Below are 13,492 nucleotides of genomic sequence, written 5' to 3' on the forward strand. Positions count from 1 at the left end.
ATGAAGGTGGAACCGGGTTTGGTATAGGGCTGCTATTACCAAGACATTCAGGTTTTCCTAATTGGGGAAGGATAGCTACATGCATTCAATAGATCTAAAACTAAAACCAAAGTATACATCTAAAAAATGTGAAGTCAATGAATGGATGAAATGGGTGCCATCTTATTTCCAGGATGCCTGTAGCATTGGTTAACGGTTTGTCTACCACATCTCCCAATGTGATGCCAGTTCACTTAAAAAATGCCTGGAACATCCTTTCCATGCATTGTCCATGAAATAGGCTCAAAGAGGATAACAGTGACACATAAGCAAACACACATTGAAGAGAGAGTGAACCAAACTGGTAGTAAAAACATGACCTTCCTCTGTAAGGTCAAATAATTTTATTTTGATTAAACACTACAATACAGTATATATCCATTAAAAAAAGAAAACTCTATAGAGTATATAAATTATTCCTTCCATTCATCAATTCTTTTCCATTACAGCTTTGGTACAATGTGATTTCAGTATATAATTTTTAAATACTTTTCGCATCACAAACTCAACACAAAGTACAAAACTAAGAATCCAAATTAGGGATATTATAATCTACACAGTGGTATTCAGTGGTAGGAGAAAATCTTACCTTGATGAATTCATGTCACTAGCTAAGCTATAAAGGCATACCTAGCAGACATGACAGAAATATGCACCATTAACCAGCTAATGTGTGTATTAGTCTTTTTTTTTTTTTTTTTTACAGAATACCAGCAGCAATCATTTGAGTGTTGAGTGAATACTTAAGTCCTCAGCCAGTTTTCCACCTTGCTCGTCTTCCCTTAAAGGCCATGAGTAATATCTGAAGAAATGTACTCCAGCCAGATCACTCAGAATTTGACCTGCCACCCGGCGTTGCTCATACTCGCACAGTTTGTCCTGCAGCTAGCTGACATCACGGGGACAGTGCTGGAGGGGCAGTGTGGGCCAATCAGCCTAAGGTTGTTCTGAGGGGTCGGCGGTGTGACATTACAGTAAACAGGCATTCCAGTGGCTGGGAGTGACCCTTGACTTGCCTGGTTAGGTAGTATGATTGGCTGTTGGTAAGACTGCTGGGGCAGTCCTTGAGAACCCTGGGTCATTGGCACCTGTAGGAAGAGACAAGAGAGAACCCTGCATGACGAGGTTATTCTGGGGCATGCAATGAGCTACTGTGGTGTCATGAAAAACATTCAAGCTTTTGGGTTAGATCTAACATGTCACCAATCCCGGCTCTAACTTTTATCAGCAGTTTCACATTGGGCAAGTCACTTAACCTCTCTGATTCCCTAGACAATTTGCATAATGATACTTCAAACTACCACTAAAAGGATTGCAGGGATTATGGACAGTGCTTGGTACATGTCTGGCAGGCAATAAATACTCTGAACATGTTAGTTCTGAGTTTCCCTCTTTCTGTCTCGTTACCCTCCAGGTACTGCAGCCTGGATCTCCTGCTCTGGATTTCTCTCAGTTTGCAAAGTGAAGCTCCCATTCTGGTTTTATGCAAAAAAGTGGCCTGGACCCATCTATAGCAAAAGGGGCGTTTGTCCCAGCCACCTACCTGGCTCTCAAACTGCAGCTGTAAGGAACCTCTAATATGGAGCTGGAGATAGGAATTGATGCAATGTGAATACAGATTGTCAGGGTAGGAGGGCTGAGGATAAGTTCTTTAGGTCCAGAAGTACCCAGTGCAGCCAAATTTAATGATGAAAGCATTTCACTAACCCTTTGTTTCCGCTTCCAGTGTATTTCAGGATATAAATCACAAAAGAGTGCATAAAATGTTTTAAATATCAGATATGGGTTTAGTCTAAAAATGCAATTTTTAGGCCCATAAATGCTGTTTGAATGAATCTGAAATGCCATTTTAAAATCTCTTATAACATAAAATTGTGGTAAAATAAACAGTTGGGGTGTGTACAAAAATGAATGGGAGTTTGTCAAGAGGGCTTTCTCTCAATAAGCAAAATTTCAATAGAATACCCAAAGGTCTTCGTGAATAGAACTTTAGACTAAGGAATTTTCTTCCACAAATAAAAGTTTCTATGGGGCCACCCCTGGCAGAACACTCAAAAGTCATAGTAGTTATAGAAGCTTACGGTTCCCATTTTCTACTTGTCTATTACAATCTTGATTCAAAGTCAACCATTAACAATGGCTGTGCCTAGCACCTACCACCCAGCCAACCACCAGACATAGGGACATATCCATAGCCTCTACTTTGGCAAGTGCTACTTTATGACCCATAATTTCCAAGCTGCTGATGTGCACCTGATAAGAAGACATGGTTGGGTAGGAGACCATCACGCTTTGCACCGGAGTTCCTGTTTGGTTGCTCATCACGCTCTGACTCTGAGGCGGCTGCTGCACTCCCAGTAGGCCTTGGAACCCTTGTTGACCAGACAAGACCGGCTGGTAACCTGCAAAGAAAAACCACTTTTTGAACTGGTTGTGCCAGGAAGAACACAAGTGATATTTCATGGGGTCAGAGCACTTGCTCACAAGGCAAGATTCAGACATTTCAATTTCCATATCACGAATGTTATCCAGATAACACTCTCAAGAACGTTATTTGCTAAGAATGCATTTTTTGCTTCTAAGGGTGGACAAGAGTATGACTGCAAAAAATTCACTGATATTTCCATCCTTATGCAGAACAGCCCAATGAGCATCTTGTGACAATGGTAAATTCTTCACAACACAAAAACAGAGACCTCTATCGACACAAGTTGATAGCTATAAATTATACCTTTCATGTTTGTCTTTAGCTTTGGTTTGATGACATTTGGAGAATTCACAGATTATCAAGCTTATTTCTTATTCTCTTACCTTTCTGCACAACCTCATTTCACCTAGAGATCACCAAATGACCTATTACCTTCAGATGCATTCTATTTTCCATGTCCTAATGAACAAAATGATTCACTACCCTAATTCAACATCCATTGCCTTAGACAAAAGGCAACAGAAAGTGAAAAATATAGCATGTCTTGTTTCACCACTAACTCCCAAGAGAAAACACTCCAATAGGTGACCATGTACATATAATAGATAATACAGAATACAGCATTTAAAACATTTATCTGCTTGTGTTCTTCTGGATGCGTCAGTTAGTTGGATTTTTTTTTCTTCCTTTTTTAAGTAGACCATAATTTATTTGTTCTAATTATTTTAATTCTTACCACAACAAATGGTTTAAAATGCATTCTTAAAGGAAGGCTGTGAACTGTTCTTATAAATGTTGGGAAGAAATTTATGACTTAGGTGAAAATGACATGGTGGTAGAAAAATGAAACAGATTCACTTCATGCTATAAAATAGGGTCTTTTCAGAGCTCCTGGTACTAACCATATGGAGTATCTGAGAATAAGTGGAACTGCTGTCTTGATACAATTCTCTGAGATAGAATCTTTAAAATCATAGATTTTCTTAAAGACTGTAAGTTTTACAATAGGATTTTAAAAATTGAAACAAAGGGTAAAAAACTTCCTAATCAATATGCATTGTTAACAAATACTCTCTAGTTGAGTGCATGTGAGAGTTTTAACTTTATATTGAGGAAAGGTAAAATTATAGTCTTTATAGAGGACAATATTTAGCTCTCTTTTGCCATACAAAAAACATCTTCACTCATCTTAGAAATATTGGGGAAATGGCTTGCAAACAGTCCCTGAGTTAGGAGATCAGTTCAATTCATAAAACAAGATGGAAACAAGGTGTAGTCAGTCTAGAACTCATGAGAGAGCAAACTAGGGGAAAAGCCAAGTTGGGAGGCCTGACCTGTGCCTGAGATTGGTGTGTGAAGCAAGGGTGTAATTTACAAAGTCACCCTTTGACCTTCTTTATGTGTCGCATTGTTTTACATTGACATTACTCACCCGACTTCATTTTCATAGTGGTTTTAACTTGAGTTATTTTAAGTTCTTGTAGAGACACTACATGTTAAGAATATAAGAGTATTGACCACCTTCCTTCTAGCTACACTAGACTGTACACAGTCAAAGCCTTCCTTTAATATGCTCTGCAGATCTGTGTAAGACTAACGTCAGCTCAGAGGGCTGCATAGCTAAAGTGTTTATAGTTTATACAACAGGGAAAAACCATCAGACTTGGGAATAAGAAATGTGACGAAGGCCATGTCACGGTCCTCACCACCTCCCAAATGCCTCATATGCAGAGGCACGGGGGAGAAATTGCTTTTAACATTAATGGCAAAAAAATTGTCTTCTATTATTTCCCATTGTCTAGATTTCCTCCCTTAATTCATATATCCATTTGCCCTGAAAAATTCTGTTGCTATTTTACTATTTCATGAGGACATTATTTCTAGCCACATCATATGCCTTGTAGCAAGAATTATTATATATGCAAGAAAATAACTTGGTATGATTGTAGAAAACCTATGACCAAGTCTTCCTTACCATTTAGTTCTATAGCAAAGAGTAGGCAATGGGAGCACACTCTCAAATTCACGTAATGGCAAATATCATAGATCCTTGTTTCTGGCTGAAGATTCAAAGCACAGGGTGAAAATGAGAGAAATGTCTTTTAAAATTCTGACTTATATTTGGTCCTATGTTGAAAGCCCAGCTGGCCTCAATGGCCCTTTTGCAGAATACACACAGCTACTAAGTAAACAAAAACAGGAGAGGAAAGGAAGGAGGGGAGGAGCGGAGGAGAGGTGCAGTGGCCTTGTGTATGAAGATTATTTATGTATTTGCTTATTGAATCCTTCCATCCTTTCACAGAGTCATCTTCAAAATGACTCTTTTACAGAGTCTGTTCAAAAATAAATTGAGGTGGCCTCTGAGAGATTCATTTATTACACCAGTTCTAACCCAAAATTGAAGAGAAGGGAATATAAGTCTTATGAAAACAGAGATATTAAGACATACAAAAAACAAAAGGTCTTGGAAGGAAGAGGAAGCACACATCAAATAATATTCAAGGAGAGAAAGAGTGAGGAGGTTGGGTCTTCTCATCCCGATAAAGATGCAGAGCCTGGAAGAGCGCAATTCATCTTTGCTGAGAGCACAGAGGCAGTCACACTGCAGCGTCTCCCTCCCCAGGCCTCCTCTGACGATGATTTGTGAACTCTAATATTCAGTTATGCACAGCAATGGTCTTCCAGCTCTGCACTGGGGTTCCCACGGTAAACACACTTAAGGCAAATCAAGATTTATGTGGGGAGCGAGTAACGGTCTACAATTTCAAAATGAAAACTTAAGTGTAAGGAAAGCCCAATTTATATTCATGAATCTCATTCATTTCTCAATTCACTGTCCAGGCAAGAAATTTACACCTGGAATGGTTTAATTGGAGGTACCCATTTCTTCAAATTATGTCACTGAAGGTAGATATCAAAATGGTCTTTCAGACTGGAGGCTGTTTGGAATGTGAATCTGAGCTCTGGTCCAGGAATAGATGAATAGAAATGTGATAGCAGTGACCTAAGAATGAACTAGCTGTGTCTGCCCGAAACACGACACACCCAAAGGCAGAGATGGCAGCACTAGTAGCAACCTGCTTATCTCGTCTATTCAAATGAGAAATGTGTTCCAGTTTGTGAATTCTTAGCTGTGAAATGATCGTTTTTTCATATTTATTGAGGATTAGCAAGATACAATGCATCTTACAAAACAGAAACAGCAACAGTATCTGCCCTGTAGGCTTGCTATGGAGATCATAAAAACATTAGCTATTTTTATTATTTCTTTTTCAGTCAAGATTAATTCGATTTTCAAGTCACATGCATCATTTATTTTCTGAAGATAAAAAGGTTAGGAATGGACAAATGCCTCCTAGCAAATAAAAGAAGGCACTCTGCTAAGACTGAAGATTTATAAGATTTAAAATGTCTGGATCTTATAAATCTGAAAATTTAATAGTGTCTCTACTAAAATACAACAGTTATTGAATACGATTTGTAGTTTGAGCATAGCCCATTAAAATTCTGTCAAGGAAACATTTTTCCTGATGTAGCACAATTACGAAAAATCAGAATGTGTAAATTGATTAGAGATTATCAATTGGTGTGATTGTGACTAACATTATTTAAATCTTATTTGAATACTTTGTTACAGATCCAACGTTTTGGAAATGAATGAAATGATAAAGGAGAAACCTGTATTTTCAGGTTTTTGTTGCCCTAGCTGTTGTTGTTAGGTTTGGAGGTTTAAGGTGGGGAAGCGAGTAGTTAAGAAGGCAAATATCTACAGAACAAATTAATTGACAAGCTAACCAGTTGTCACTACCTCCCCCAACCCGCCCAAATAGTAGAATTTTTGTGCTGTATTTATTAAGTAAAATCTTCTTAATATGGTAGAATGTCTTTTCCAATGATTAAAGTTAATAACCTGCTTAATATAAAAATCACTTATCTTGGATGAACCAGGATAAAATATTTCTCCGAGTTCCTAAAGAACTGGTGAGCTGTTTGATTATGAATTCAAACTCTGCTCTGTACAAAGTTTTAAGACGGAATCATAGCAGTTCAGCTGTGGCATGGCTGGTGAAGAAGATGAAGAAGAAAAATGCTGATCCAGGACTCGCCTCTCCCTTTGCTGAACTTTACAGTTTGTGCATTGTGCCACTTTCCAAGATCTGCCTGGTTCTGCGTCTTGACTTCCTATCGATTCCTCTACATTTTCATCTTCTTTGAAGAAGATATAAATAGCTAACTAGCTGTATTTGTTGGTCACTTAACTTTAATCCAAATAGTGAATTATGTGCTTTTATCTTTATTGTCGTAACAATCCTGGGAAGCAGTCACTGTTATTAAAATTTTTCTACAAAAGAGACAACTATGACTTAGAGAGACGTAGGAACTTGTCAAGGTCACATGCCTGGTAGGAGGGAAGGCTGCCATTTAAGCTGTGGTTTTCTGACTTTGGCACCCTTGCTCCTGCTCACTACATTGTAGTACTATTTCTTATACGTTCTTCTGACTCTCATATCCTAACCCAATTCCTTTAGCGTGGCAAGTACTCAATGTCCACTTATTTCAGTAATTCTTTTCTCAATAGTTAAAGCCATTAAGTAAAGAGGACAAGAGTTTTGATGCAGTTTGTTGAACAAGATATTGTTAGCGTCAAAGAAAGAAAGAAAATCAAGAGTAAAGCATAATTGCCCTGTCAAAATCGACTCATACCACTCAAAAACAGTTCTAAAGTTTTATTACTCAGATAATGGAACACCAGACAGACAGTCAGGTGGGAGTGGAGTGGAAGTTAGTCAAATGGACATTTTCATTTATGTCATTAGTTTCTAATCAGCTGATGCTACACTTTTCAAGTACTAGGACCATTTCAAATAATGGCTCGCCTCACAATCTTTGAAGACTCTGTATATTTACTTTGGATTGTTTTCTCAAAGTGATCTTAAAATATAAGGTAAAAATAACTTTTCTACATTAAATGTAACACCAATTCAGTTATGTGACTCTTCTAGGCACCTGGTTACCCCTAGGAAAGTCACTTGGCCTTTGGAAGCAAAGATAGTATTCATAGTATTTGAAGGACAAAAATAGGTAGGTGAAAGAAGACACACGGGTGCTTTACAAAATGACCTGGGATATCAGACGAAGGCCTGGAGATCAAAATCTTGCAGAGGGCTGTACTTCCGGGGTTTATAGACACATCATTATGCCTTTTAATTCTGTGAACACTGTGGATTTGTTCCCAAGCTTTACTTTGTTACTAGGGCACTGTCTCTAACACAGAGAGACCTTTCTAGCTTCATTTACCGACAGCACCTTGGTGCCCAAGGTAGCCGTGGGTGTGGAAAACAGATATGCAGCATGATATCATAATATCTCTATGGTTTCCTGAAAGAAGAACTAACACCTTACACTTCAAAGAGGTGAATTTGGGGCAATGGATGACCTCTACCTGCTACCCTACCCTCATGTAAAGTGGAAGACAGCGCCAACAGTTCCACTTACACTGAGGCCTTCCAGAACCAGGAGTTCTTGGGCGCTCAGGAAGACATCTGGTTTTACTGGCCTTTACAAACATCCTACTCTAAGATAACTCCCAGGTGATAAATCCCAAGTGGACAATGTAGGCCAAGTGGAGTCAACTTTGAAAGCAAGATGTGAATCTTTTGAAGCATTTTGCCTCTAAACCCGTCTCCTAATTTATGCAAGCTAAAACCCTAGCGGGACTTTTAAAACAAAAAAGCAGAATTGGAAGACACTTCTTTTTTATCTTCAAACACGTCAAAAATTAAGATATAGGATAAAAATATCTAGCCTGAAAATCATAATCAGGAACTGTCCTGTTCTTATATATAAAGTGAAATAGTATAAAATGGTCCAAAAAATTCAAAAAGGGGAGTACAAGAAATTGCTTTATTTTGTTTGCTGTTGAAGCCCATCATGACTTTTGTCATCTTTGTGTAAATGCCTGCCTTCACCTTCCTTATTGGTAGTCTCAGCATCCATTCCCTCTCTTTTCCTTACCATTTATTATTCAGTGGTTCTAATTCCTTAGGAATATGATGCAGAATGACCTGCGGGGAGTCTGTCTGGGAATGGAGGTATTACAGTACACGTCCCCATGAAGACCAGTCCATCCTAATGAATTTGAGGAAAGCTATGTCAGGCCCTAAGTGGAACTATGCTTCCTGAAGCAGCAGTTTTTCTTCCTCCTTGCTCTTTTGCTCATTAGCTTTCATACTGCACAGAGTGTAATTCTTAAAAGCCTCTTTACTGTCCCCTGAGAACATCCACGCATGGGTCATTTTCTAATGGCAGTACACATCAGATGAACCATCCTATTACTGCAAGCTCGGGGGCCTCTTCACTGCAATTATAACATCCTGATCCATGTTATCACAACTACAAAGCTAGTTTTCTTTCTCTCCTTCTTTTTTTTTTTTAAATCAGGGCAAACATAAGAGACATTGTTAAATGACTAGAGGAATGGATCATGCACAGAATTTCAATGAATGCCTCTGAGGGGAGCCGGCATTGAATTCCATTTTAAATGGAAGAGGCTGTCATATTATTGAAGTAATTCTCTGAACTTTCCTGGCCCAGAGTGCTGTGCTGACAGCCAGAGAGCTTCAACAACCCAGAGGGAGAAAAGCTGCATGAAAGACTCACAAACGTTTTACTTTCTTAATGAGGCTGCGTGGCTTAGAAGAAAATGTGGCAATCTTGCATTCCTGCACCTCTACCAGTGTTAATTATGGATGTACTTAAAGCCAGGCTGGGTGGCAGCAAACTGCTGCTGAGGAAACATCAGGAGCTCTTTCCCCAGACTAAGCTTGGGGCAAAGTCAAGGTGGAGATGGCTCTAATAACTGTCCCTACAATAATATTCCCTCTGGTGGATATTTTCATTGATGCACTGCTGTTGATCAGCTAGTTAGAACAGGATAATCATGAGGTCAAAAGTTATGGGGTCAACACCATTGTGATCAAATTACTGTCATTGTCACATAGCTACAGGGTGTAACCCAGCCCTGGCCAACTATTTTGAAAATAAGTGCCATGGTCACAGATTCAGTCTGTAGAAATCTACCTATCACAACAGGAAAAACTACTTCATAGGTAACTAATGGTGAATCAAAAGTGCTCTCTTTATGAAAGAAAGCACTATAGGGGCCAGCCCAGTGGCCTAGTGGTTAAGTTTGGCGCATTCCACTTCAGTGGCCTGGAGTTCACATGTTGGGGTCCCGGGCGTGGACCTAGCACTGCTTATCAAGCCATGCTGTGGTGGCATCCCACATAAAATAGAGGAAGATTGGCACAGATGTTAGCTCAGGCACAATCCTCCTCAAGCAAAAAGAGGAAGATTAGCAACAGATGTTAGCTCAGGGCCAATCTTTCTCACAAAACAAAAACAAACCAAAAAAGAAGAGCACTATGAATTATTTTTCCCAAGTAAAGATAACTATCTTCTTTTCTTCAATTCCAGACTGGCCGAGTTCTTATCCAAACATTATTCTAGTGGTAGATTTAACAATAATATTTTTCTGTTGGTACAGTATACTGGGAGGCAACAGCACTAGTCTAGGGCAGAGACAATCAAGACATGAACTCATGCAGGGGTGGTGGGAATGGAGAGAAACCTACATTGGAGAGAGCTGTAGGATGTGACCTGTCAGAAACTGGCTTCTAGGAGTTTTACTGGTATCACAACTTTGGCAGACATGAGCATGGATTAATTGACTATACCATAATTGTGAATGTCAGTCATCCACTGGAAAACTGACTCTGAAAAAGAAAAGCCCTGATTTATAGTTTTTGTTGATTTCCCTGGTGTAAATATCCCCACCATGGCCAATTTCAAGCTTCAAACAGCTTAACAACTAGCTGGCAAAATTCCTGATTTTTTAACAGTTACCCTTGTGAGTCAGAACGAGACAGCTCACCACAGTGGCACACCATTGACCTAAATTAAATGTCAAGCAATCAAATTTTCAGTTCATTTAAGTTTTATTCCTTTTAGCCTTCCTTTTCAAACCTTATTGACTATTTGTACTTTGACATTTGGTGTAAGAATGACTCTAAGAACCATTCGCAGAGATTATGCAAGTGGTAGAGACAGGCCACAAACAGAAACTTGTAGAATACTGGGATGGCACTAGGATAGGAGCTTGCCTCAGACTCTAGGATCACTGAGGAGACTTACTTCTGGTGTGAGTGAAAAAATGAGAAGCATGTAGCAGAGGGCTTCCAGGAGATCATTTCAAACCTAGTATTCAGAGATGAGCAGGTGTTTGCTAATGGGGTGGGGGAAGAGGGAATAATCAAGACAAAGGAGGTATAAACACAAGAACCAGCATGTGAAAAGTCCAGAGATACAAAAAATATGTTCAAGGATTCTAAGTATTTAGAGGTAGCAGCAGGTTAGAAATGGGGAGAGGCAGTGCAGGAGGATAGAAATGGAGCTGCGCACAAATCCTAGGGCCTTAAAAGCCATTTATGAAATTGGAACTTAATATTGAAGGATTTAGAGTGCCATGTAAGATTTATAAGCAGAACAATAAAATGCTGGATAGCCATTTCATAAAGATTCTTCAGGAGTCTCTTGGAGGTTGCGTAACTAGAGGTAGAGAATCTACTGGAGGCCACGGCAATAATCTAGGGCAGAGACAATGAAGACATGAACTAAGGCAGAGATAGTAAGGATGGAGAAAAGGGACACATCAGAGAGATACTTAGGATGAGAACTGTCAGAGACTGCATCTATGAGCTGCACGGAGGGGATGACCGAAAAGAAAAACCCAGGAATAAATCCCAAGTTCCGGTTTGGGTAAGGGAGTTGACTGTAGAGCTTTAGCTGTAATACAAAGAGGACAAGGACACTACTGTGTTGCTTAACAATGGGGATACATTCTGAGAAATATGTCCTTAGATGTTTTTATCTTTGTGCAATCATAGAGTGTACTTATACAAACCCAGATGGTATAGCTTACAACACACCTAGGCTATATGGTACTAATCTTATGAGACCACTGTCGTATATGTGGTCCATCGTTGACTGAAACGTCATTATGTAGCACATGAGCGTAAATGGAGATGATTAGTAAACAAATGAGCAAAAGAGTTCTGGAGCTCAGGCAGCCTGTTTAAGCAAACAGCCTATCTTAGAGGTACAGATCTGGAAGTCATTCAGGACATAGTTGCTCTTGGGGACAATATATTTATGAGTGGGTACAGATGAGAAGACAATCAAGATGGAGCCCTAAGGCACAATATTATTCAAATCTTGGCCTGAGAAATGAAACTTAAATAGGAGAATGAAGAGTGGTAGGAAAATTAAGAGAAGAACCAGAAAAGAATGGTGTCAAGGGAGAGATGGGAGAGGAGTGTTTCAAGAAAGAAACGTGACAATGACTAGAGCTGTACAACTACTCAGAAAGGGAAGAAATAGAACCTAAATTCAAAAATATGCTGATGATCGTGACAAAAGCAAGACAGTGATGAGTAAAGCAGCCAGATAGGAAGGAAAAGGAAAGGCATTCCATGGAGAAGGCTGACAGTGAGACCATGTCCTGGTCAGAGAACTGAGCAGAGAGCTAGAGAGGAACATAGGGTCAACAGGATTTTGTATTTTTGTTGTTGTTTTGACATAAGCCAAACATGAGGGTTTTTACATTTTGGAAAAGGAAATGAAGATGAAAAGATTAAAAATCTGAGAGAGGGTAAGAAAACCTATGAACCTGTCATGATTCATAGCACATCAAACATCAAGGGATGCATACAACCAAGAAGGTTGAGACTGAGTGACAGAGAGTCTGCATTTTCTCTCTGGACCATTTGATAGCTTTCAACGTCACCTCTTCATTATTATATACCTCATTTGATCCAGCAGTACAGTGTCCTGGGTCTTTCCTCTCTGCCAACTTCGTTGATGACACAGGATAGCTCAGAGAGCTTATGAGAAGACACAACAAAAAGCTATAACATAAGTTTGGGAAGGCAACAGAAGCTACCCAATATAACTTCTGACAAAAATCTGAAGGAAAGAGGCTCTTGTTTATTTTATAAATATGATTAGTGTTTTTCAATCCACATGAAATGGCAATAACAGAAAGAAGCCTTGATTAGAGACGAGTGAGAAGCCCATGGTCCCACAAACTCTCCATTCAAAATTAATTGAAAGGATTCAATGATACAATGACATGTTCTATATTATCTACTGAAGTAAACAATTAAATAAAATTTCCATGAAGAAACTGAAATAAACATCAGTAAGATGTTTTCTATCATATCATGGACACATATCCTTTGAACATATATATGCCAAATGCAAAGTGCTAATGTTTTCAGGGTTTATTTTCTTCTGATTTTTCCTTAAGGTACAAGTAGATATAAGCAATCAGTTTTGAATTTCAAGATGCCAGAAAAAAGTTAAAAAATCAACTTGTTTACATTTCATTGCAACCCAAGAGTGAGTGACTGATTCTAGATTATATAATGTATAGCTCAAAGAAACCAAAACCAAAACCAAAAGAAAAAGCCCATAACTGAGCTTGGCATAAATGTGTGTATTCTACCCACAATCAACAGATTTCAAGGAGAATTTGGGGATGAATGTTTATAAAGTTCTTATAGTTAGAGTTTGGGGAACATGATTTCTGATTCTCTGTTATTCCGTCTCTTCCTCAATATCCCGACACATGACGCCAAAGTAAAGGCTCTGGGCAACAGATGACGTTACAACTCCAACCAGCAATAAAGAGATACTTTCTGTTCAACTACATAATCAACTGATTGATTATCCTTGGTAACAGCAGTAAGAAATAATCTCCCCATGTGGGAAACTGGTATTTAAAAGCATTGTTTTCATCTGGATTGAGACTCCAATCAAAAGTCTTTGGGCATGTCCATACAAATACAAATGTGCTTATCTTTTCAGCTGGCTGGAATTGGAGGCTATGGTCAACACTTAAATCCGATTTCACGATAATCAAAGTGAAAATGAAATTGAAGGACAAATTGTCTGTCCTGAAGACTC

At 38.9% G+C, this 13,492-nt stretch overlaps 1 protein-coding gene across 47 annotated transcripts in view; it reads right to left on the reverse strand.

Annotated features, from left to right (window-relative positions):
• Nucleotides 1-341: 341 nt before the first annotated feature.
• ARPP21 (cAMP regulated phosphoprotein 21) overlaps nt 342-13,492 on the reverse strand; it is a 153,097-nt gene continuing 139,946 nt past the window's right edge. For all 47 annotated transcript variants that reach the window (XR_011427319.1, XM_070238979.1, XM_070238964.1 and 44 more), the window contains 2 exons: nt 2,293-2,441; nt 342-1,127 (listed from right to left, as the gene is read on the reverse strand). Coding sequence is in view for 46 of the 47 variants with exons in the window: in XM_070238979.1 (XP_070095080.1) it covers nt 870-1,127; nt 2,293-2,441 (407 nt within the window). In the remaining variant the exon portion in view is untranslated. The remainder of the gene's footprint in view (nt 1,128-2,292; nt 2,442-13,492) is intronic.

This window comes from Equus caballus, chromosome 16, assembly GCF_041296265.1.
Source record: "Equus caballus isolate H_3958 breed thoroughbred chromosome 16, TB-T2T, whole genome shotgun sequence".
Taxonomy (NCBI): Eukaryota; Metazoa; Chordata; class Mammalia; order Perissodactyla; family Equidae; genus Equus; species Equus caballus.